Source organism: Psammomys obesus, unplaced genomic scaffold, assembly GCF_907164565.1.
Source record: "Psammomys obesus unplaced genomic scaffold, mPsaObe1.curated_primary_1811, whole genome shotgun sequence".
Taxonomy (NCBI): Eukaryota; Metazoa; Chordata; class Mammalia; order Rodentia; family Muridae; genus Psammomys; species Psammomys obesus.
In genome coordinates, this window is record NW_026596069.1 from 2,052,208 (window position 1) to 2,077,478 (window position 25,271).

The following is a 25,271-nucleotide window of genomic DNA, read 5'->3' on the forward strand; positions in this document are numbered from 1 at the left end:
ACTGAGAAGAGGTGAGTAACCAAGACCAAATATTTAGTGTTTTCAAAGAGTTAATTGTATAATAAGGACTGTTTTACTAGTCTTTTCTGGTTCATATAATTCCTTAAGGATTAGAGCATGGACAAAGGTAACAAAATGTCAGTAATGTTTTGTGTCAGTACTATCTTTGTCTATGCTGTCCGTATTCCTATAGGTAAAACTCTTGCACAAGCTGGGCATGGTGGCACATACCTGTAGTTCTAGCACTCAGGAGACAGAGGCAGGCAGATCTCTGAGTTTGAGGCCAGCCTGGTCTACAGAGTGAGTTCCAGGACAGCCAAAGCTATACACAGAGAAACCCTGTCTCGAAAAACAAAGCAGCAACAACAACAAAAAAAACTCTTTTAAAATATTGTCTTGTTATTTGAAGTGGAGTCTTCCTTTTATTTGACAAGGCTACCCTAGAGTTCAGAATTTTTCCATTTCAGCTCCCCCAGTGGTTTGGATTACAGGTGTGTGTACTGTGTGCTTAAAACAACAGCAGAAACTTGTAAAGGTTACTCTCTGGGAGTCTGAAGGTTTAGGGCTGGGACTATGTTTGTGAAGGCTGATTATACAGCATTTGCCTTGGCAATCCCCAGTGCTGGAAGAAAGAAATCACTTGAAAACAACATGTTGGCTCATACCAGTAATTCCAGGACCAGACAAGCTGGGGCAAGAGGACAGCTGACAGTTTGAGGCCAGCCAGGACTAGAGAAGTGGGGCCTATGTGATAGTTCAGTGGCCTCAAACACCTGCTACCACGCTTTACCACCTGAGTTTAATCTCCGAAACCCACATTGTGGGAGGAGAGAATGGACTCCTGCAAGTTGTACTCTGACCCACGTGCACAGGGGCATGCACATCCTCATAACACGTGTGGGTGCACACAAATGTAATTTTAAAATGTCTTAGGACCGTAAGACCTCAGTTCTAACTTCCGTTACTAAATAAAAATATTCAGCAGTAAATGAACTAGTAGTATGAGTCTTTAAAACATGACTGGTAGGGCATTCTTTAATACTATCTTGAGGAAAAAAGGTTTAAGAAGAATATGCTTACAGTTAGGTGTGGTAATGCACACCTTTAATCCCAGCATTTCAGAGGCAAAAGCAGGTGATCTCATAATGAGTTCAAGGCTAGCCAGGGATACCTAGTGAGACCCTGTCATTTAAAAAAAAAAAAAAAAAAAAAAAACCCAAACAATAGGCTATGCCTAAAAGTCAAAGATCTCAACTGTCTAAAGTGGAACTGTTTATGAAATTTGAGGGTTTGTGATGTAGTTTAGAGATTATCACTAGCTTTCATATACCATTGCAACACAAGCCTGTAATCCTGACACTTAGCAGTAGATGAAGAAGAATCTGTTCAAAGTAATAATTGGCAACGTTTAGGCCACTCCAAGATACACAAGACCCTGTTCAAAAATAAAAACTTTGTTAAACTAAGGGAGAAGTTAGTCCTTGAGATGATAAGAGAATTCACTTAGTCCAGTAATCAGAATAGGAAATAAGTCTTAAAGCAGTCGTGTTACAAACATCAAAGCACTAGAGGTTGGAAAACCCAGCACTCAAGATTCAGAGGCAAGTTATCCTGCTCTCTCCACATTGTCCCAGACCAGCCATGGCTGCATGCTGAGACCTGTCTCAGAAATAAATTTAAGTTGTGGGGTGGGAGGAGCTGGAGATCTGGCTCAGAGGTTAAGAGTGCTGGTTGCTCTTCCAAAGGTCCTGAGTTCAACTCCCAACAACACAGTGACTGACAGCCATCTGTAGTGAAATCTGGTGCCCTCTTCTGGAGTGCAGGTGCACATGCAGGCAGAAGTCTGTATACATAATAGTAAATCTTTGAAAAAATATTTTAAGTTGGAAAATTAAGTTGGCTTTTCTGCCAACATATCTCTTAAAGTATATTAAGAGATGTTGGACAAAAATAAGGAGACGTAATTAGGGGTAAAGTACAGATGAGACAAAAGACACTCCCCCCACCCCTAGTGGTGGAGACTAGAAAGCTAGGCATTGTGGCACAGCTTTGCAATTTCAGCCAGCACTTGTGAAGCTTAAGTAGAATTTTTGAGTTTTCGGACACAGTAAGACTCAAAAAAGTGGGGAGGGTGGAATGGTGAGATGGAGAGCATGTGCTGCTCTCTCAGAGAACTTGAGTTCAGATCCTAGCACTCATACACCAAGCAGCTGGCAACTGCCTGTAACTCCAGCAACTGAGGATCCAACACTTCACACAGGCATCTATGCATAAACAGTAATTTTAAATCTTTTCGAACAAATCAAGAGAGCAACTTGCACAGAGAAAAAAGATGAAACTTTAAAGGAGTTAATGACAAAGCAGAAGACCAAGCAAGAACTGAAGAAGAATCTTTGTTGAAAGCTGTAGCAGGATGCTGGAGATGTAGCTAGATCACCTAGCATGCATAAAACTCTGGATTTCAGGGTTAGCACCAAAGAAAACCAAGTCATTCGCAGCTACCTACAGAACATGAGGCCAGTCTACAGGAGACTGTCTTTAAAAGAATGAAAAAAGAAAATTGCAAAAAAAAAAAAAAAAGTGTAATGAGCAAGAGAAGGCAGTTAAAAATGTTTTGGGCTGAAGAGATGGATCAATGAAAGAGTGCTTGCTGTTTTTCCAGAGGACCTGAGTTTTGTTCTCAGCACCAACATCAGGTGGCTTAACCACCACTTGTAACCCAAGGGATTCAATCTCTCCTCCTCCCAGCCCCCCGCCATGGACACCTGCACACAAATTGCATTCATTCACACTTACACAAACCACGTAAAAATAGTAAATCTTTAAAATGAAATTTCCAAATAAATTAATAAAACTCAAGTGTTTGTTTTTATTGTACAGTCAGATATGACCAGAAAGATGCCAAAGGTAATCATGAGTATTTTGAACTAATGATTAATAAGTTAATAATAGGTTAAGATTGATATACACTGAAGAAAATCGTTTTATCCTCAAGTATATTGCTTTGTGATTGAGTTCATGAGTGATTTGTGATAGAGCAAGTCTATTAAGGCAACTATGTTCTAATTCTCTTTTGGAGTATGAAGAAATCAAAATTTTAAAATGGGGTAATATGAAGCTATAGTTTATCTAAAAGATTAAAATTTTATCTAATGTCTCCCTTTAGCTAGCTTTTATGCCTCCTAATGAATAGAAAGACATTTCGGGACCCTTTTATGAACTTGGACAATAGAGGTGTGTTGGGAATATTGATTTCAATGAATTTATTTTGCTTTTATTTGAACTAATTTGTGTGTGTGTGTATGTGTTTTGTTTGTTTGTTTTGTTTTGTTTTTTTCTGTGTGTTTACAGACGGGGTGTGAGTGGTTTTGGTTGGATTCTGGACGAGACTCCCCTGATGACTCAGAGTTGAGCAATGGCTGCACGTCTCTCTTCAGCTCTTGGGACTCCAGTCTGGATCTTGACGCGGGCAGTTGGAGGGAAACTGAGGATGCTGAGGCTGAAGGACTAGAGGAAAGCAGCCCAGGGAGAGACTCTAGTGGGCTTCTTGTGGAAGATGTGGAGAGCGAAGACCCTCAGGAGGAGGCAGAACAAGACACACACCAGAACCTCCTCCAAATCCTCTCTGAGGTAATGGTGAAGTTATTATTTCCATAGCTGGAAAGACCACTTTTTTTTGTAAACTTTTCGTTCTCTTTTTCCTTTCCTTTCCTTCCTCTCTCCTCTCCTCCCCTCCTATCCCTCCCTGTTCCCCTTCCCATCTCTCTCTCTCTCTTCATTTTGAGATCAGATATGGGAACTCTTGAGATCCTTTTCAGCTTCAGCTTTCCTGGGGGCATTTTCATGTGCACCATGATGTCCCACCCAAGTTTTCACCAGAATGCTTACCCTCGAATGTCCCTACCACTCTTACTATTGTTGACTGGAACAAAAGCTTAGGGACTAAAGAAATGACTCAATGCTTAAGAGCACTAATGCTTTTGCAGAGGACCGGAGTTTGTTTCCCAGCAGCTACCTACATCAGGCAGCTCATAAACATCTGTAACTCCAGTTTCAGGCAATCCAATAGCCTTTTCTGGCTTCTGAGGACACCCACATACATGTGTTATGACTCAAAAACACACACACTAAATAAAAATGAAAAAATTTTTTGTATGTATGTTTATTTGTTTGTTTGTTTGAAACAGGGTCTCACTATGCAGCTTTGGCTGTCCTAGAACTCACTGTGTAAACCAGGCTGGCTTCAAACAGACCTGCCTGCCTCTGCCTCCTGAGTGCTGGGAGTAAAGGAGTTCACTACCATGCTCAGCTGGTCCTGTGCAGCTACGAGTACACTGATTGCAGGGAGCTTGTTTAATTGGGCCACTGTGCACTAGCAGCAACGAATCAAGTCAAAACTGTTGCCCTTCATCTGGTACCAGGCAACAGGAGGGAAGGGGAATGGAAACTACCAAAGTGAAAGAGGAGCCCTGAAGACAGACTGAAGACGGGGTGTTGTGAGTGGGTTTGGTTGGATTCTGGACGAGACTCCCCTGATGACTCAGAGTTGAGCAATGGCTGCACGTCTCTCTTCAGCTCTTGGGACTCCAGTCTGGATCTTGTTGCAGGCAGTTGGAGGGAAACTGAGGATGCAGAGGCTGAGGAACTAGAGGAAAGCAGCCCAGGGAGAGACTCTAGTGGGCTTCTTGTGGAAGATGTGGAGAGTGAAGACCCTCAGGAGGCCTAAACTAGACTTAAACTCTGGCTGAAAAGAAGCTGCTGAGAGAATGGAAAGCCAGAGGCAGCTGCAGCCCCCACAGATATTATGGCTTAAAGGGGCTACCCAAAAGAGAGTGAAGAGGTAAACTACTTAGGTCACCTGATCCCCACAGGCAGGTGGAGCAGAGTGGCTAGAACACATAACCCAAAGAGTTAAACTTCTTGCTTCCAAAGTCCAGCTTCAGCACCAGCTTTAGGCAGTATGTTACTGGATATTTAAAACCTCTGTTTTCTCTGCTCCAAACAGATTAAATACGTTTCTACTTGGAAGATTTTGGGGGGTAAGATTTAAATGTAAGAATTCAGCCAGAGGTTGTGGCACACATCTGTAATCCTAGCACTTGGAAGGCAAAGGCAGGAGGATCAGAAGTTCAAGGCCATCCTTGGCTACACAATGAATTTCAGACTAGCTGGGCAACATGACACCCTGTCTTAAAACACAAACAGAGCTGGGGGTGAGCGCAACTGGTGGATTGCCTGCTTAGCACACGTAAAGCCCTGGGGTGATCCCCATTACTGAATAAGCAGGGTGTGGTGTTGCATGGTTGTAATCCCAGCAGTCAAGAGGGTCCAGCAGAAAGATCAGATATCGCGATTATCCTCAGCCACACTCAGACCCAGCAGGAGGTAAAGAAGGCTGAGTTGCAAACAGGCAAATGAAACAATTCAGTGGGTTGTAGTGAGGCACACCTGTAGTCCCAGCTACTCAGGAGACTGAGGGACAAGAATCATTTGAACTTGTGATTGAATCTGCCTGGGCAAGGCAAGACCTAAAGCCGACAAATAGGTAAATAGTTAACTAGGAAAATAAGGGTCTGTGGGATGGTTCAGCAGCTAACGGTGTTTGCTGCCAAGCCTGAAGACCCAGTTTCAACCCCAGAACCCACATGCTGGAAGGAAAGATCTGCCTGCTGAGAGCTGTCCTCTGATCTCCACAGATGGCTGTGTGTTCTCTAGCTTTCCAGGTGTTTCTGGTTTTGCCATTTTCACTCTAACATTTGTTTTAGCCTGAACATAATCAGTAAATTTAGAATCTCATTGTTAATATTATCTGGGTGGCTATAAGAGCTAACTTTAAGACCCCAGGGGATAGTGAAGGGTTTTATTTGCTTTGATTTGGGTTTTTTGTTTTGTTTTGTTTTTGATTGTTGTTGTTTTGTTTTTTTCCTCCCCTACAGGGGTCAACATCAAACTTAGAATTGAGTAAATATACTTTTTCACTTTGGAGAATTTTTTAAATTGTTTGGATTATCACTGAAACCTTTATTGATTCTTCTAATGTAGTCACCTTTTCCTAATTTTCTGGTAGCTCTATAGAGTTGGCTTCTTTTTACCCTTAGGTCTTCTTACCCTTTCCCCTGTATAAGAAAAATTAGGATGTGGATGGTGACTTTCTAAAGTTTCCGGTGCTTCTTGGATTCCCAGGGGGAGGCTCAGCAAGACACAAAAGAGGAGGATCAGGGTGAAGGGGATGCTTCAGAAATAGAAGAGCAGCCCCCTTTAGGTGATGGCGTCGGCATTAAGGAAGCTCCCCTGGTGGACATCCTGTACAACTCCTCACAACTGTAAGTATAGGGCTGGGGGTGCAGCTGGATGGCTGAGTGCTGTGTGGTACCCTGGAGGTCCTCGATGTGCTCCGCGAGGACCTCTAAGCACAGATCTCCATCCAAGGTTGTTAGGATTCATCCTTTCATTTGTTCCTGTTTATAAGTACTTGGATTTGTTACTATGAATTAAATTGTTTTTATAAATATTTTAAGAAGGAAGTTATGCCAGGTGTGTTGGTACATGCCTGCCATCCCAGCACTCTGAGAGGCAGAGACAGGTGGATCACTGTGAGTTGAAGCAGCCTGGTCTACAAAGCAAGTCCAGGACAGCCAAGGCTACACAGAGAAATCCTGTCTCGAAAAACAGAACAAAACACCAAAACAAACAAAAAAGGAAGTTATGGGTGGAAAACACTAAGAATTTTTTTGAACAAGGTGTTCATTTTATTACCGAGGCTAGTCTGACCTCTTGAGCTCAGGTTAAATTTTTAACGTACTATAAATAGAAGCTTATATGCTATTCTATTATAAAATAAGCATAGTTTTGTACTGGAGAGATTGGAGAGATGGCTCAGTGGTTAAAGAGTACTTGCTGCCTCGCGGAGAACCCAGGTTCAATTCCTGGTACCTACCTGGTAGCTAACAAGTGCCTGTAACTCCAGTTCCGGGGGAACTGATACCTATTTCTATCCTTCCGTACCAGACATGTACACAATACAAATATATACATGTAAGCAAAACACTCATGCATGTAAAATTAAATAAATCTTTGTATTTTTTTAAAAGCTGTTTTGTTGATATTTAGAGAGTCTCAGGGCTGAGGAGGTAGCTCAGTGGTAGAACACTTGCAAAGCTCTAGGTTTACTCTCCAGCATTCTGAAAAAAGGAAAAAACAGAATCTCTTTCATAAATCTTCTCAATAATTACTAGTTTCATTTACTTAGGAATGGTGCTAAGTGATCTACTATTATACAAAATATACCTTTTAAAAAACTATTGAAACTGGGCCAGAAGTGCATTCGTGTAGTCTCAGCATTTAGGAGGCAGGGGTAGGAAGATAGATAGCTAACAGTCCAAGACCAACATGGTCTATTTAGTGAGTTTCAGAATTCCAGAGCTGCATATTAAAACCCTGTCTGAAGTAGTTAATTTTATAGATAGACATTTTCCCCCTGAGACAGGATCTCATGTAACCCAGGTTAATTTCAGATTAAGTATACAGTGGAGGGTGACTTTGAACTATTGATCCTCTTATTTCTGTCTCCCAAGTGTTGGGATTATAAACCCAAGCCATCGTGCCTAATTCTTTAAGATTAAAATTTATGCTTTCCATTTTTCTTGTTTGTATCTTGGGAAAATTATAATATAATTGTCTTATTTTTATAGGTAATTGAGTCACTGAAGACCATAGTTATCTATTTATTTTGAAAAATGGTCTTTTTGTTTTGTTTTTCAAGACAGGGTTTCTCTGTGTAACAGCCTTGGCTGTCCTGGAACTCACTTTATAGGCCAGGCTGGCCTTGAGCTCACAGAGATCTGCTTGCCTCTGCCTCCCAAGTGCTGGAATTAAAGGTGTCTGCCACCACTGTCCAGAGGAAAACTGGTCTTCCTAGGCAGCTCTTGCTGGCCTGTGCCTTGTAATGCTCCTCCTGCCTCTGAATCCTGAGGGCTGGGATTACAGGTATGCTCCACCATGTCCTCTTCAGACTGTTTATTAGAAAGCAAAAAAAAAAAAAAAAAAAAAAAAAAGCCAGATATGTTGGGATAGTCAGGAAGGCTATAATCTCAGCACTCTTGGAGGCTGATGTTCTGAACTACATAATGAGCCTGTTTTGGTATAACATTATTTCTGGAGAAATGTGAAACAAACATCTATGAACATCTATGTACTTCAATAGAAAACTGATGACAAACCAAATAATGATACCACCAAAGTGAAACTTGGTGAACTATTGAACTGGGCCAGAATGTATGCATGTAATGAGTTTATTGGGGTCATTCATTTAAAGAAATATAGGTAAGGGATTACTTACAAGAGAGTGGATATCACAAAGGCTCCCCATCATGGATAACATCTCATGAAAGCTGAAACCTTGGATTTCTCTGTTCAACTTGCAGGCGGCTCAATAGATTGGAGAGTCTCATCAGAAGTCCTTGCTATTTTTATAACTGGGGAAGAGGGGTGCTTTGAATCTTCTCAGTTTCAGGGATCCTGAGACTTGCCAAGTAGTTTACTTCCTGAACTTAATGACCTTTGTAGGCATAAGGTTACTGTGTAATTCAAATGCTGATCTCTAACCCCCATTATCTGGTTGCACTGCTTTTTCTGAGACTCTCCTGTCTCAGTGTTATGTAAACTCTGCTCCCCAATTGCCTCCTTATATGTCAATAAAGTCGCTTACAGCCAATCGCTAAGCAGGGGAGAGAATAGGACTGAACTTCCTGCCCGCCAGGGGAGGAGGAGCTAAAAGAGGAATTAGGGGATTCAGTCACCGGCAGAAGTCTAGGGGGGACCAGGAGAGAGAGACCTCGGCAAGGAAAGCTACAAAATGCAAGTATTGATGGCATTCACGCTGCTGCGAGGAAGCCAAATTAGCTTAGAGGGATAAGAATTGAGTTAATTCTGCTCAGGTTTGTGCTGTGAAGCTTGTTAAAATAAACAATAGAGTCTCGATTATTTGTATGATAGCCGGGTTAAGAGAGAAACCAAGAGAAACAAAAACAGTTAAAAAAAAATAACTTTAACATTTTGGCGCCCAAGGTGGGGCCAGACTTATGTAGAAAGTAAAACTACAGAGCAATTTCTTAGTCTCTTCATAAAGAGAGCAACTGCAGATTCTAAGGCAGGATCTCACAGTTTCCTGAATAAGCAGTGCTCCTCCCACCCCAGCCACAAACAGGCTTCAGAAAAACCGAAACGGATACAAACGCCAGAGAGACAGAGCAGAAGCAGTTCTTTTAGGAGACCTGCTAAGTTCTCCAAGGAGTTCTTTTAGGAGACCTTGCTAAGAAAAACAAACAAACAAAAAAAGTAGCTCTTTAACACAAGCAAGCTTCTCAAAGCCAGACTCTTCTAGCCAAGGCAGGAAGCTAAATTCCTTTGAGAAGGGGCCCTTGCTGTCCTGACTTATGCTGGCCAGAGGAGCAAACACTTGTGGACCCGATAACTTCCCAGAGTGAGGGGAGGGGGTCAGGCTCCAGTGAAGGAGGCAGAAAAACAAATAGCCTCTCCCTGGAAGCAGGAGCCAAAGACAGACTGAGAAGCCTCAAACATCTGAGCTGGTAAGGTCTGAAAGGTAAGCTGGGCCTAAGAAAGTCCTTAGCAAGAGGTTTTGAGATTAAAGAAGATTACTTTCTGTGTTGAAAATGGAGGAAGACACAATGTCACAGTGCTTCTGGATACTATTTGAGTTTGTTTATCTTAGCATACAAATAATTTTTTCAGTGACGATTTCAGTTTTGTATATTTTCTTTGAGAGAGGTCAGAGTAAGATAGACTTGGAGAAAAAAAGAGACTGAGAAGTTAGATGCTATATTAGAGGCCATGGAACAGAGGTTGGAGGAATCTTTGAATCAAAATAGGGAATCTTCAGAGAGATCCAATCTAGAATTTACAATAACACCAAAAAAGGTAGTTCCTTTTTTGAGGAAAAAGGAACATCCACAAAGGCTTGAAGAAATTTCATGCAGCCCACTGAAATGCTGGCTAGAAAGGATTCGGCTATAGGCCACAGTTGTGATGTAGGTATAGGGTTATTGTGTAATTCAAATGCTAATTTCCGTACCCTCTCTATCTGGTTGTCCTTGTTCTGAGAATCTACTATCCCAGCCAATCATGGTGGCATCTGCCTTTAATCTCAGACAGGCGGATCACTGTGATCTGGTGCCCAGTCTGGTCTACAAAGCAAGTCCAGGACAGCCAAGGCTACACAGAGAAACCCTGTCTGGAAACTCCCCTACTACCCTCCCAAAGGGAGAGAATTTCCTGTCTTAAAGTTGTGTAAACTCTGCTCCCCGATTGTTTCCTGATATGTCAATAAAGCACCTTACAGCCAATGGATGAGTGGGAGAGAGAATAGGGCTGAACTTCCTGCCAGCCAGGGGAGGGAGGAGGAATTAGAAGAGGAAGTGGGGAATTCAGCCCTGGGCAGATGTCCAGGAGGGACCAGGAGAGAGAACTCAGCAAGAAAAGCTACAAAATGCAAGTATCATTGGAATGCATATTTGAAGGAAGCCAAATTAGCTTAGAGTAGAATTAGAATAGAGTTAATATTGCTCAGAATTGTGCTGTGAAGCTTGTTAAAATAAATAATAGTCTCAATTATTGTATGATAGCCGGTTAAGAGAGAAAATAAAGCCAGGTGCATTGTGCACACCTATAATCCCAGCACTCGGGAAGGCAGAGGCGGGCGGATCTCTAAATTTGAAGCCAGCCTGGTCTGCAAAGTGAGTTCAGTACAGCTAAGGCCACACAGAGAAACACTTGTCTTAAAAAAAAAAAAAAAGAGAAAGAGAGAGAAACTAAGAAATAAACACAGGGGCTAGAGAGATGGCTCAGAGGTTAGGAGCACTGGCTGCTCTTGCAGAGGTCCTGAGTTCAATTCCCAGCAACCACATGGTGGTTCACAACCATCTATAACGAGATCTGGTGCCCTTTTCTGGACTTTAGGCATACATGCAGGCAGAATACAGTAATAATAAGTAAATAAATCTTTGGAAAAAAAAACACAGTTTTATAAAAATAACTATAACGAGCCTCCTTGTTGAGTCTTATTTGTTTGTTTTCTTTTGAGACAAGTTTCTAAGCATACATAGCTCTGGCTGTCCTGGAATATGCTTTGTAGACCAGGCTGGTTTGAAACTCAGAGAGAGATCCACCTTTCTCTGTCTCTCAAGTGCTGGGATTAAAGGCATGTGCCCAGTAACTTCCTGAGTCTTTAGGGAACATCATTTCAAAATGGAATGTTTCAATTCAGAGCATGTTATCTTCTTCTGTATCTGAAAAGAAAAGAGAAGAGAAAGGGAGGGAGGAGGCAGGAAAGAAAAAGAAAGCAATAGAATAGTAGTAATGATGTCGCTGACTAAAGGCCTTTTTTGTTTCCTTGGTTTTTGAACAGGGCCTCCTGTAACCCAGGCTGGCCTGGGACTCTGTATGTGGATGAGAATGGCCTTAAACTCCTGATTCTTCTCTCTCTACCTCTAAGTGAGGTTATAGGCTTGGCCAGTTATCTTAAGGGGAGATAGAAATTCTTACATGAATTCTTATGTTAAAGTAGAAGTTTAAAACTCCTTTAAAAAACAACCCCATAGCTGAGCTGGTGCCATATAATCCCAGAACTCACTAGTTCCCTGTTTGACCAGCCTGGGCTCCAAAGTGAAACACTGTCCAACAACAGCAACAGCAGCAGTCCCTGGGGTGGGAAGGTGGAGGTAGACCCCAATGGTAGATCTCTTGGCTCGCATACTCGAGACCTTATATTGTAGCATTGGAAAATACAAATGAACAAAACAGACATTCTCCACACTCTTTTCTTACCCATTCCTTAGTCCCTACTGATAGGGTCAAGAGAAATAGAGCCTTCTGGGTTCCACTTGTGCTGTGTTTTCCCTTGCTTCTTACTTTCATTTATGTTGCTTGGTATTGTTCTCCACCTGGGTGAAATAAAGGTAAGATAGAGATTCTTAAAATATGCATAGTTGGTTAATGATGAGTTTACAAAATCTAGCATACCATAGTATATATAGTGGAGACAGTAAATACTACGTGAATATGTGAATGAAGTTCTACAACCTAACACAAAGGAGGGAGTGTTAATTTAGCCTGAGTGATCGGAGACTGAAGGCACACGTGCTACAGTAAACAAGCCTCCCTTCCACGCTCCTGTAAATAAGCCTAATGACACTCACTGGGACATAGACACACACACACAAAGACATGGAAGTAGAAGTGAGCCTAGCTAGAAGAAGGAAGGAGAGTAATGGGAGTTAGAGGGGGACAAGAGGTAGTAAACGAGTGCTGGATGTGGTTGATACATATTAACGTGCATGTATGAAAATGTAATGAATATATGCTGATAAAAACATTAAATAAAATAGGAATGGCTGGAGAGATGGCTCAGCAGTTAAGAACACTTGCTACTCTTGCAGAAGACCCAAGTTCGTTTCCCAGCACCCATATCCGGAGGTTCACAACCATCTGTAACTCAGCTCCAGGGAATCTGATGCCCTCTTCTGGCCTCCTCTGGCACTGCACTCTTGTACACAGAAACACACAGACTTACAAAACAAAAATAAAATCTTAAAAATATAAATAAAATAGGAAAAAAAGAAAAGAAATTTGTTTTGTGCTTTAAATGTCTTATTTGGATAGGGTTTGTAATAGCATTTAGGAATAAATTGAGTAAAGATCTTAATTATATGATTTGATGGTATGCAGTTATATCCAGGTGAGGCCAGTTGTGGTAGTGCACGCCTCTAATCTGAGCTGTCAGGATACAGAGGCAAGTGAGTTCAAGGCCATCTTGGTCTACCTAGCAAGTTCTGGGCCAGTCAGAGATAGAGTGAGACCATATGTCAAAATAAGGAAGTGAATTTTAAATGATGTAAGTGGGGTGAGAGAGTTGGGTCAGCAGTTATAACTACTGGCTGCTCTGGAGAGGACCAGGGTTCACTTCTCAGCACCCACATGGTGGCTCATAAACATCTGTAACTCCAGTCACAGGGGGTCCAGTACACATGTACATATACATACATGCAATCAAACATTCAGACACTGAATCCAGACACAGTTGACGTATTACATAATGAGAATAGTTATAAAGAGATATTAAAATTGAACAAGTAATAGGAGTGTAGTGTCGCATGCACTTATACCGTGTGGTATACAATGTAAAATTTGAAATTCTTTTTTTTTTTTTTTTTTTCCCTGAGATGGGGTCTCATGTAGCCCAGGCTGGCCTATGTAGTCAAAGATGATGGAATTCTGATCTGCCTTTCTGTCTCCTGGAATTACAGATGTGCCACCATGCTTGATTTAGAGAATGTAAAAATTTAGAGTGTTAAGAGAACCTTTTTCAAGGGAATAACAGAATATAATGTGAAACTGGAAACATCATAAAATTTAACTTTGGAATAAACAAAAAACTCCCCCCTCCCCTCTTGAGGCAGGGTTTCTCTGTAGCCCTGGCTGTCCTAGAACTCACTCTGTAGACCAGGCTGGCCTCAAACTCAGAGATCTGCCTGCCTGTGCCTCCTGAGTGCTGGGATTAAAGGTGTGCACCACCACCACGTGGCTCAGAAGAAAACTTTTCAACTTTTTAAATTATAAGGTGAGATAAAATTTGAACTGTTGTATCTCAGAAGAAAAGCAGAATAAGAGAATTAAGCCCAGGAAAGGAAGTATCATGAGGAAACATTGATCTATACTAAGTATTTATTCTTTAAGATTATGATAACTAAGGATATAGTTTAGGGATGGAGTGCTTGCCCAGAAAACAAGAAGTGCTAGTACCAAAAAACAAAAACATGAAAACAAGGGGCAGAGAAAGGGTTCAGTGTGTAAAGTAACTTGCTGCCAACCTGTCAGGCTGAGTCCAGCCCTCAGGGTCCACCTGGTGGAAGAAGAGAACCAGTTCCTCAAGTTGTCCTCTGCCCTCCATGGTGCACACACACAGTATAAAAGAAATTAGGGGAAACTCAGGACAGTTAACATTACTATACAGAGGAGGCCTGAGGGATATTGACTAGCATGCATGAGGGCTAAGCTTTACTCTCCAGAACAGGAAGCAAAAGAGAAAAAGTTAGGAGACGCACTTTGCACCTAGAACCAGTCTAGGGCAGATGGGCCCACTTCAAAATGTGTCAGAATGGAAAGCAGAGGGTAGCCATTATTAAGAGGCTGATAAGGGGAGTAGCTTATTTCTGTTGTGTAAAGCAGGTACATGCAGCCTGATAGAGTAGGGTCCCAGCTGCTGGCAGGTTCCTAGCTACATTGTTTACAAAGGGTTGTATATGCATAGTGCATCTTGGGAAGGCTCTTAGACTGCCAAGTGCATTCCTAGAAAAGAGGTTGTTAGGTGTACATCCCAAAGAAATGGGAGTTCCAGATTGCTAGGCTTGCCTGCCTCTAATGAGGCATACAAGGAGAGTGAAAAAAAATTTAGCTGGGTGGTAGTGGCACATACCTTTAATCCCAACACTCAGGAGTCAGAGGCATTTGAGACCAGTCTGGTCATCAGATCAAGTTCAGGTAGTTGAGGCTACATAGAGAAACACTGTCAAAAAAAAAAAAAAAAAAAAAAAAAAAAAATTTCATTTCTAGAATTAAAATAAAACATAAGAGAATTATTTGATATATAAGGAATAAGTTAATATTATCAACTGTATTTGTACTTAGGAAAGAACACTGAACAAAAACTTTTTTTTTTTTTTTTGAGGCAAGCATCTCATGTAGCCCAGATTGGCCTCTAACTTTTTATATTTCTTTGACCCTCTGATCTTCCTGCTTCTACTTCCGAAGTGCTGGGTTATAGGTGTGTTACCACCATGCTCACTTGAAAAACTACTTTCATAGATGAGTTCTCTAGAATCACAGGTGCACATGAGTAGGAGCGGACGAAGCGCAGGTGAGTCAGGCAGACATCTGCAATTCCAGTATTTGGGAAGCTGGAGGCTCAAGCTGGAGGCTGAATAGTTTCAAGCCATCCTGGTCTAAACAGATTTTCAGAATAGTCCTGAGAACATAACTGACCCTAGAAATGCCAGGGTAGGGGAAAAGGAAAAAGAGGAAAAGAAAGGGCATAAGCAACTTCACATTTGCAGTGTGTTTTATAAGATGATGACCACTTAACCTGGCATGGTGGCATATGACTATAATTCAAGTAATCTAGAATATGGAGGAAGGAGAATTAGTTACCCTAATCTTTAGTTACATAGCTAGTTCAAGGCCAGCTAGTTTACACAAGACCCTACCTCAAAAGGAAAAAGAGAAATAGGAAACAAACAAACAAAGGAAACCACTTTATTGAGTAGGAGTGACATAGTTTATTGTGGCTGAAGAGAGCTGGTTCGGCAGTTAAGATCCTTTACTGCTCTTGTGGAGGACCTGGGTTCAGTGCCCAGCATCCATACAAGAGAGCTCACAACCACCTGTAACTCCAGTATCAAGGGCGCCCTATGGTGCTCTTCAGGCCCCAGTTCATTCTTGGTGCACATAAATTCACAGGTACACACAGAGGCACATAAAAGGAAAAAAAATGTTACAAATATATAGTTTACTATCCCTTATAAAAACATAAGTGCATTTTCATACCTATGATATTATATTCCTTCAAATGTTTAATTAGGAGAACTATGCCTTGAGAAAGCCTCATTACCCACCTAGTGAGACACAGTACCACTTATGAAGCGACTGTCTCTTTTCTGTCATGTATCCTGTAGGAATGACCTAAGCCAAGGTGATCCTATTCAGGATCATTTCCTATTTAAGAAGACTCTTTTGCAAGTCTGGAAGATGATTGCCAGTCACAGGTAGGTTTCCAAAGTGAGATTTTTCTCCAGAACCAAAACACATACTTGGATATGAGCACAGAAGGGGTATGTTCACCCCTTATACAAGCCATAGTTGGAGTGGGGTGTGGGGTTGCAGCTCAGCTACTCTGGTGCCTGCCCACCATGCATGAAGTCCTGTGTTTAATCTGAACATAGCAAACACTGGCTGAGGCCACACATGCCTGTCATCCTAACTTCAGGGAAATGGAAGTAGGACAATCAGAAGTTGAAGGGCATCCTAGTTTGAGACAGGCCTGAGCTACAGGAAACTCCTCAAAACAAAGCATGAAGAGTCCAGAAACTAAGACCCAAGCCATGACTGAGACTGATAGCTGTTTTATTAGTCTATAAGAAGTCATTGCTGTGCTATTGAAATTGTCTCTGGAGCTTTGGTCCTAATATATGATATTTTGTCTTAAAATATGTATGCCTCCTTTCCATAGGGTGGATTTTTTTTTTTTTTTTTTTTTTTTCCACAGTAACAGGTCTTCAGAGCTATGGACATGGCTCAATTGGTAAAATGGTTGCCTAGCAGTCACGAAGCCCCAGATTTAATAATCCTCAGTGTTTCGTACACCTGCATACAAGTACACAGCTGTAGTCCCAGCACTGGAGGAGTCAAGGCAGGAGAGTCATAAATACGTGGTCATCCTTAGCTATACAGTAAGTTTAAGACTACTCTGAGCCACATGAGACCCTGCCTCAAAACAAACAAATGATTAGAGAGATGGCTTGCAGAGGACATGGGTTCAGTTCCTCATGGTGTCTCAGTCTGTAAGATCCAGGGGATCAGGCGACCTCCTCTGGCCTCTGGGGCCACTACACACATGAACACATACATACATGGAGGCAAAATATTCATACACATGAAATGAAATAGATATTTTTAAAAGGTGAAGAAGAAGACAGGGTCCTGGAAAACTTGAACAAATTTGTGAGCTCTTAATTAAAAAACACAAATTGCCAGGCATGGTGGTATACACCTTTAATGCCAGCACTTGGGAGGGAGAGGCATGTGGATCTCTGTGCATTCTAGGCCAGCCAGGGCTGTTACACAGAGAAACCCTGTCTCAAAAACAAAACAAAAAAAGAAAGATTATAATAATAGTTAAACTATTCACAGGTTGGGTGTCCGCTCTCACACTCTTGATGTTTGGGGAAGTGAACAAGAAGTCATGTGTTGTAGGTTTCTGTTCATTTGCCTTGCCCTGTAGCCTGGCTGGCCAAGAACCAGAGCACAGTGTGCTGTCGAGGCCAGCCTCTGCTTGGTGATTCTCCTGTCGCAGCTTCCTTTAAGTGACTCTTAAACTACAGAGTAAACTTCTCCCTTAGAATGACTCGACAGAGTTTCTTTATCCTCTTTGGGTTTATTTTTTAACAGGTTCAGCAGTCCGTTTTTGAAGCCTGTGTCAGAAAAGCAGGCCCCAGGATACAAAGATGTGGTGAAAAGGTTAGTAGGAAAGGGGCCAAGAGTGGTTGTGGTTGGTTCCCTTTTTACTTTTTTTTTTTTTTTTTTTTTTGTGAGACAGTGTTTCAAGTAGTCCAGGATAACTACTTAAACTGGCTAGATAGCTGAGGATGACCTTGAACTTCTGACCCTCCTGCCTCCGATACCTGAGTTCTGGGATTATAGGTATGTGTTGCCATGCCTATTCTTTATGATACTGAGGGTTAAAGCAGAGCTTAGAGCATGCAAGGCAAGCACCTTACTTGCTCTGCTTCATCCCCAGCCTGCCTCGTTGCTCTTCTCTTTGTTTTGTGGGATGCATGTAGCCCAGGCTGGTCTCAAATAGTTGAAGCTGACCTTGAACTCCTAATCCTTCTGCTTGTACTTCTGAAGTGCTGGGATTACAGGCCTCAGCCACTGCACCAGACCCTTGGTTGCCGTTATATCTGTCTTCTCATTCTTTATTTCCCAGCTTTTCAGGTATTTTATCTTATTTACGGTGCTCACAAACTCAAAGATATAATCTAAAGCCAATTAAAGTTTGGCCTCAAATTTATTTTTAATATGCGTTCTGCTCCCCATCCCAACAGTATCTAGATTGGTGTAAACTTGTGGGTTCGGGTGATCTTCCCATTTCTGCTTCTCTGTTAACTGAGATTACAGGGTTTTGAGAGAATCTCCTGCACCTCAGGATGGCCTCAAACTTGGCTGAAGATGTTCTTGAACTCCTGAACCTTCTGCCTCAACCTCCTGAGTCCTGGAATTGCAGGTGGTATTAACATTTTGTGTTAGATTTGTTTGCCGTTTACCTCAGTTTGGCTGCTAACTGGAGGTGTTTTGCCTCAGGCTGCGCAGCGCTGCAGTTACATGGTGTCCACGCATCCTTGGCCATTCCACATTTGACAGTGTTTGTTTCTGTGAGATAAGCTTTCTCTGTGTGTTCCCGACTGGCCTCTGCCTTCCGAGTGCTGGGATTAAAGGTGTGTGCCACCACCGTCAGCATGACAGTGTTTGGGTTTTATGAAAGAAAATTTAAGGAGGGACCCTGTGCTCATTCAGGAAGATAGTTTTAGACATGCTAAGATAAAGATGTTAAATAGAAATTAAAAACATTGGCTCAGTGGAGTGTTTTGAATGTTGGCATGGCTCATGGAAAATGCCGCCTGGTGGAGGTGCTGGGTCAGGAAGTGTTGACCTTAGGGGGTGACAACCTGAGTGTGGACCCCAGCACCCGTGTAAAGAGCGAGGCACGGCGGCAGTGGTCTTCACGTGGGCAGCCACACACACACACACACACATTTGTCTGCTATAATAAAATACCACTAACTGAATAATTTATGAACAACAGGAATAGATTTCCCATGGGTTTGGAGCCTGGAAAGTCCAAGATCAAAGTGCCCACAGACTTGGTGTCTGGGAGGGCTGGTCTCTTCCTTGTTTTTATAGTATATTTTAAATTTTCGTTTATTTGGTCAAAGAGGAAGATACATGTCATGGTGTGTGTGGAGGTCGGAGGGAAACTCCTGTTGTTGTTGTGTTAACCTGTATTTGTGTAAGTGCACCGCATGTGTGTCTGGTGCCTGCAGGAGGCCAGAAGAGGGTGTTGGATTCTCTGGAAGAGCAGCCAGTGTTCTTCATGGTGGGCTAACTCCCCAGTCCCAGAGTTGGTCCACAGGGATTTCACTCAGGTGTCTTTACTTGCTGAACCATCTGCCAGCCCCAGTCTCTGTTTCTGAGATGGTCCTTACTGCTGTGCCCCTCAAAAAGTAATGGAGACTTGTGAAAACTTATATGGGGAGAAAACAAGAAGTATCTTTCCTTATTTATTTATTTATTTATTTATCTATCTATCTATCTATCTATTTATTTATTTATTTATTTTTAACATTAGTTACATTTTCTATCTTAAACTCAAGTACACTAATGCCAATTCCTGAAGAAGGAGCCCTTTACTAAAACCACCTCCTAAAGGTCACACCACACCTATTTGTTGTTGTTGTTTTCTGTTTTGTTTTGTTTTTTTGAGACAGGGTTTCTCTGTGTAGCCTTGGCTATGCTGGACTGGCCTTGTAAAACTCACAGAGATCCGCCTGCCTTTGCCGCCCCGAGTGCTGGGATTGCAGGCGTGGGCCACTACTGCCTGCTAAGGCCACACCTCTTAATACTGTTTTGCTGGGGTTAAGTTTCATCATGAGTTTTATTATTTTTAATTGCCAGGACTGAGGATTTTTTGAAAGGTTCACATCCATTAGAATCTCATGAAAGGCTCAGAGGAGCATCCATCCATTGAGCTCTTTCTTGGGTATTTTTACCTTTGGCCTTAAAGGCTTAACTAGAAATTGATGAACCAGGGTCTCCTTTTAGACACTTGGGTAGCTGTTGAAGTGACTGGAATCACTTTAGATGGCTTCTAAAGTCTTGGAATATGATCAAATGTTTTATCCTCAGAGAAACTATTACCAAAACCCTTCATGGTTACTATATATCACTGGGAATTTGGGGAGTTCTGCCAGAGTTGTCACGTTACCAGTGAAATTGGATTCCCCCCTTGGGGTTCTTAGTCTCCTTAATAAGGGATTTAAGAAAGGACTAAAACAGAAGCTTGAGGACAGTTTTATTAGAATTTAAAAGAAAAATCCTTAAGGCAGTACATCGTGGCATTTTCCCAGAGAAAAGAACCAGGTCTTTTGAGTTAAGCCAGTGTGGAGGTCAGCTCCATGGCAGGTCTGTGATGGAGAGTAGAGCTATAGAGAAAGAAGGAGACCCAAAAGCTTCAGGAAGGCATACTTACACGAGAGACCAGGGGCTAGAAGTGACTCAGCAGGTGAGCGTGCGGACATTGTAGAGGATCCACGTCTGGCCTCTGGGCATCTGCACTCACATGTTCCCAAACCCCAACCGCCGTCCCACATGTACATATAATTTAAAGCTCAAATCCTAAAAAAATAAGGTAGTAAAAGTTAGGTTTTCTTAGTGACTCAGATACACAGGCAGGTTATGAATCTGTATGGCTGCAGCTGTGAGCAGGGACGTGCTGTTGTCAAACTTTGGGGGATTAATTCTTCCATCTGAAAATGGAGAACACACGGTTGAGAGTGGCTGTGGTATTTAAGGTAAAAGGTTACTTCCATGAAGCCAAGACCAGCCTTGGCTCCACAGGGCCACCGAGAGAACTCACTGGGTAAAGGCACTGGCTGCCAAACCTGGTGACTGAGTACAAGAAATGGCTGGCTCTCTCAAGGTTCCTCTGAAGCCCACAGTTCACTGTGGCCTCCACGCTAGCATACATGCCTGTTTGCACACAGTGTATGAGTAGATGGACAGACTGCTCTGGATTGGAACCCAGGCCCTATGACTTTGACCAATAAATATATGAATAAATGAACAGGCTGCTCTGGATTGGAACCCAGACCCTATGACTTTGAACAGTTACTTAATCCTTCTCTTTCTTTTTTTGTCAGCAGTTACTTATTAATTAACCGATTATATATATATAAAAAACTATTGTAGATAACTGTCAATCTTGTCTTTCCCTTCATTATATATCATGAAAAAGATCATTTGAAGGGCCAGAGAAACTTGCTTCCTTGAAGCATTTTCAAACAGGATGTATTTTATGAATCAGATCATCCAAGCATATGATGCCAAGCTTAGCAATAGAGGGAACAGTCATTTATCTATGAAGGCAGTTTGTTACTGATTTTGTTATTCTGATGCTCGTGGGTTAATTCAGGTATTGACTTCAGGGCTACAATCTTCAGTATGTTAAGTCTGTGGATGAAGTTTAACAGAGGTGCCATCAAGGACTGATGAAGGCATGCTGGAGAGCTGGGTCTCGTGATGGTGAAGAGGCCGCAGTATCTTACGGATCATTGGGTTTATGCCATTTGTCATAGTTACATCTATTTATTTGGATGTCTTTGTGTGAATATGCATGTACATATATGTGTACTCCATGACATGCGTGTTTCATCAGAGGACAACTTCTGGGAGTTAGTTCCCTCCTTCTGTAATGTAGATCCTGGCCATTGAACATAGGTTATCGGGCAAATCTTCACACCAAGCCATTTTTTCAGAAAGGTTTGTTTATTATTTATGCAGTATTCTGTCTGCATGTACACCTGCACACCAGAAGAGGGCACCAGATCTCATCATAGATGGTTGTGAGTCACCATGTGGTTGCTGGGAATTAAACTCAGGACCTTTGGAAGAGCAGCCAGTGCTCTTAACCTCTGAGCCATATCTCTAGTCCCCACTAAGCCATTTTTTTTTTCTTCTGGCCTTTTTAGTTACTTTTGAATTGCTGTGATAAAATACCCTGAAGAAAGCAACCTAAGAGATAAAGGGCTTGTTTTAGTTTCAGTTCCAGAGGGATACAGTTCATCACGGCATGAAAGGGTGCAGTAACAAGTAGGGAAAGCATGGCAGGACCAAGTAGCTGGTTGGTCCACAGGAAGCAGAAAGAAAGCAGGAAGTGTGTGGCCCCCATGACATACTTTTTCCATCAGGGCTCTATCTTCTCAAGGTTCCACAACCTTCTCAAGGGGCCCCACCATCTGGGGACCAATTGTCCAACACATGGAGTGTAGGCGATAGCTCACATCCACAGCATTGAACCTCTGACTCTGATGACAAGTGCCAACTTGGGTTCTGTGAAGTGCATTATCTTACCAGCTCTTCTTGCCATCTGGCCATTGGAGTCTCAGTTCTGTGCATCTGTGTGTGTTCCTTGTGGTAGAGCATGTTTTTTCACAATAAGCTTCCTCTTTGTCTTCTGATGCATCTTTTCGGAACGTCTCTTTTCAGGAGCTTTGCCTTCAACTCTGACATTTCTTCTTTTTCTAGGGTTTCTGGCACAGCAGCAACCTTCTTTCCTCTTTCTCTTCTCTTTGGGGCTCCCCTGGTTATAGCTAGAAAAGAGCGGCACCTCATTTCTTCTGGCTTTAGTCTCTTCATCTGTCAGTGGACATCATAATGGTACCTATGCTTACTCTGGAAGCTGAGGCAGGATTGTCACAAGGTGAAGTCCCGCCAGCATAAGCAATGGCAAGACAGACAGCCCTTCAGCTTTTGCCTTTCAGGTGCTGGAATGAACGGTATGCCACCATGCCCAGTAAAACCCTGTCTGAAAAGCAGTAGTAGAGGTAGGCCTCGTGTCAACAAGCCTGAGATCCTCACTCGTGATGAAGGTGTAGGAGTACAGCAGGTTCAAGGCCCGCCTGGCAACTGCAGAAGGTGTTGTTTATCAAATTGAAAAAGAGGGATGAGATGAAGGCTTAGTGGGAAGGTACTGCCTACTGTGTGTCACACAGTGGCTCTCAACCTTCCCAATGCTCTGGCCATTTAATACAGTTCCTCATGCTGTTGTGACCCCAAACCATTCAGTTATTTTGTTACTCCCTCATAACTGTAATTTGCCACTGTTTTGAATCCTAATGTAAACATTTAATATACAGGGTGTCTGATATGTGGCCTCATTGACCCACAAAGGGGTTGTGACCCCAGGTTGAGAACCACTGCCCAAGGTTCAATACCCAGTGCCCCCTAAATGATGATGATGATGATGATGATGATGATGATAAGTAAAGCCTACATTGTATGTTTAGTGAGAGGATTGATTTACCACAGAATGTGCTGACCATACTCGGCAATACTGCTTGACCTTGCTTGACCTTTATAAAGGATCAGATGTTATCTGCTGTTCTTTTGTCTTATGAAAATTGTTATCTTTGCTACTCTTCTAGCGTATTTTTCGTTGCTATGATAAACAACATGCCCAAAGTCAACGTGGGGGAGAAAAGGGTTTATTTTGTCTTACAGTTTGTAGTTTATAATCTACGGAAATCAAGGTAGGAACTGAAATTAGGAACTTGGAATCAGGAACTGATGCAGAGGCCATGGAGAGATGCTGCTTACTGGCCTGCTCCTCATGGCTTGCTCAGCCTGCTTTCTTACAGAGCTCAGGACTATCTGCCCAGCAGTGACCCTATCCACAATGAGTGGGGCCCTCCCACATCTGTCATTAATAATAAGAAAAATATAATAATAATAACCCCAGACATACCCACAGGCCAGCCTAATGAAGCCATTTTATTAATTGAGGTTCACCATCCCAAATGACTCCAGCTTGTATCACGTTGACAAAACAAAAAATAAAAGCAAAATGAATCAGTATAGCTGCTAGTTTCACTAAGAAGTTCTCAAAGAACTTGTTACAGACACTACATTTTCTGTCTGTTTTGAGACGGGATCTCCCTCCTGCTGGTTTGGAATTCATTGTGTAGCTCAAGCTGTCCTCAAACTCATGGTAATCTTCCTGCCTCAGCCTCCAGAACACTAGTTCACTAGATCTTGCCCATTAAGGTTTGGTCTCCTCTGGCTTCTGCAGACCCATGGACTTAACAACCCTGAAGAGGAATCTGTCTAAGGGACGCATTCGCACCATGGCTGAATTCCAGCGGGATCTGATGCTCATGTTCCAAAATGCCGTGATGTACAATGACTCTGACCATCACATCTACCATATGGCTGTGGAGATGCAGCGGGAAGTCCTGGAGCAGATCCAGGTACTGCAACAAGGTGCTGCACGAACGGCCTGTGGTTTCTGAGGCCCGTGGGAACAGTAGTGTTCCTGGAGTTCACCTTCGGAGATGACTAAAGGACAGGACTGGTGTTGTACCCTACAGGTTGGGAAGCTCCAAGCCTTACGGGGTCCAGATTTAATGCACCATGGGATGAGGTTGTCTGGGAAGTGTCCATTCTGCTTTCAGAGGCCCAAGTTGTAAGGCTGAAAGCAGGTCGGGTGCTGGATCCACTGTCCACGTCCTGTTTGCTGCAGCCCTTGGTGGTGTACATGTGTATTTCCACATCTGGGGATAAGACCTCGTTCAAGGAGACGAGAAAGGGTTTCTCTTTGGGGAAGCACCAAACTTTAAAGGTGTGGCCTTACAGTTTGCCAAGAAAATAAGTAAAACTGCATCCACTCCTCTGTGGCTTTAGGGTTCATGCTTTGTTTTCTGTCCTTGTTCCCGTAGGTGCTGAGTACCTGGCTGGACAAAAGGAAGGACTTGTGTAGTCAGGAGTGAATGCCAGCTAATCCAGTGGCTGAAGGAAGCCTCTTTTGTTAGCCCGGTTCTTTCTCAAGTTTATAGCTCTCCTCACAACTGGCCGGAGATGTGAGGACTTACTCCTTCCCCACCGCCTTCCTAACAAGGATAATAATGCCTTACTTTCCAAACGAGAAGCCCGTGTGCTTGCAGATACAGTATTTTCAAAGGGGTGGGGGTGGGGGTGGGGCACCACGACGGGGATTTAGGATGTAAATAGTGCCCAGTTTTGTTGCTAGACTTAGAAGTAATTTGGTTGAACCTTTTGCTTGTCTATAAATAAACATTTCGCAAACCAGGTATTTTGTTTGGTTTTTGAGGCAGGGTCTCACAATTCTAAAAGTCGGCGTTTCTGGAGATTGTGTAGCACCCAGCCTCCACCTACACTGCATGCTGGCGCTGGAGGTAGGCACCGCCAGACCCTGAGAAGACCAAGTGATTAAAGGAGCTGCCGCTGGAGACCGCATCGTGCGGTTTAACAAAGATGTTTCCTGAGCACGTGACGCACAGGGCTCTGGGGATGTGGCTAATAACTGGGTGCTCGCCCAGCGTGCACAGGGCTCTGCGTTTGATCACCAGTACCATGACCACCCAAAAAAAAAAAAAAAAAAAAAAAAAAAACCACAGGGAAGGAAGGAAAGACAGTAAATTAAGAAAATAGACGTGACGTTAATCTTTCATATGATGTCTGGGAGGGAGTAGATTGGCTGAGAGAGGAGTCTGGTTTGTCTCATTTCCAAAGTGTGGCTAAGGCAGGCATCCTTCAAGTAGCATGAGAGGACATCAGTTAGAGAAGGCTGGCGCTGAGGCTCAAGAGCTGAGGAGGCTTGCACACAAGTCCCACCCCCTCAGTTCTCTGGAAAC

General features: G+C 42.7%; 1 protein-coding gene across 1 annotated transcript; it reads left to right on the plus strand.

Annotated features, from left to right (window-relative positions):
- Window positions 1-3,345: 3,345 nt before the first annotated feature.
- LOC129690022 (bromodomain-containing protein 8-like) lies at window positions 3,346-24,553 on the plus strand (the record flags this gene model as incomplete). The annotated part of the gene is made up of 6 exons (XM_055625532.1): window positions 3,346-3,630; window positions 6,184-6,323; window positions 15,744-15,833; window positions 17,236-17,304; window positions 23,690-23,867; window positions 24,336-24,553. Coding segments are annotated over 6 exons (813 nt in total), but the record flags the coding sequence as incomplete, so codon positions are not given.
- Window positions 24,554-25,271: the final 718 nt, after the last annotated feature.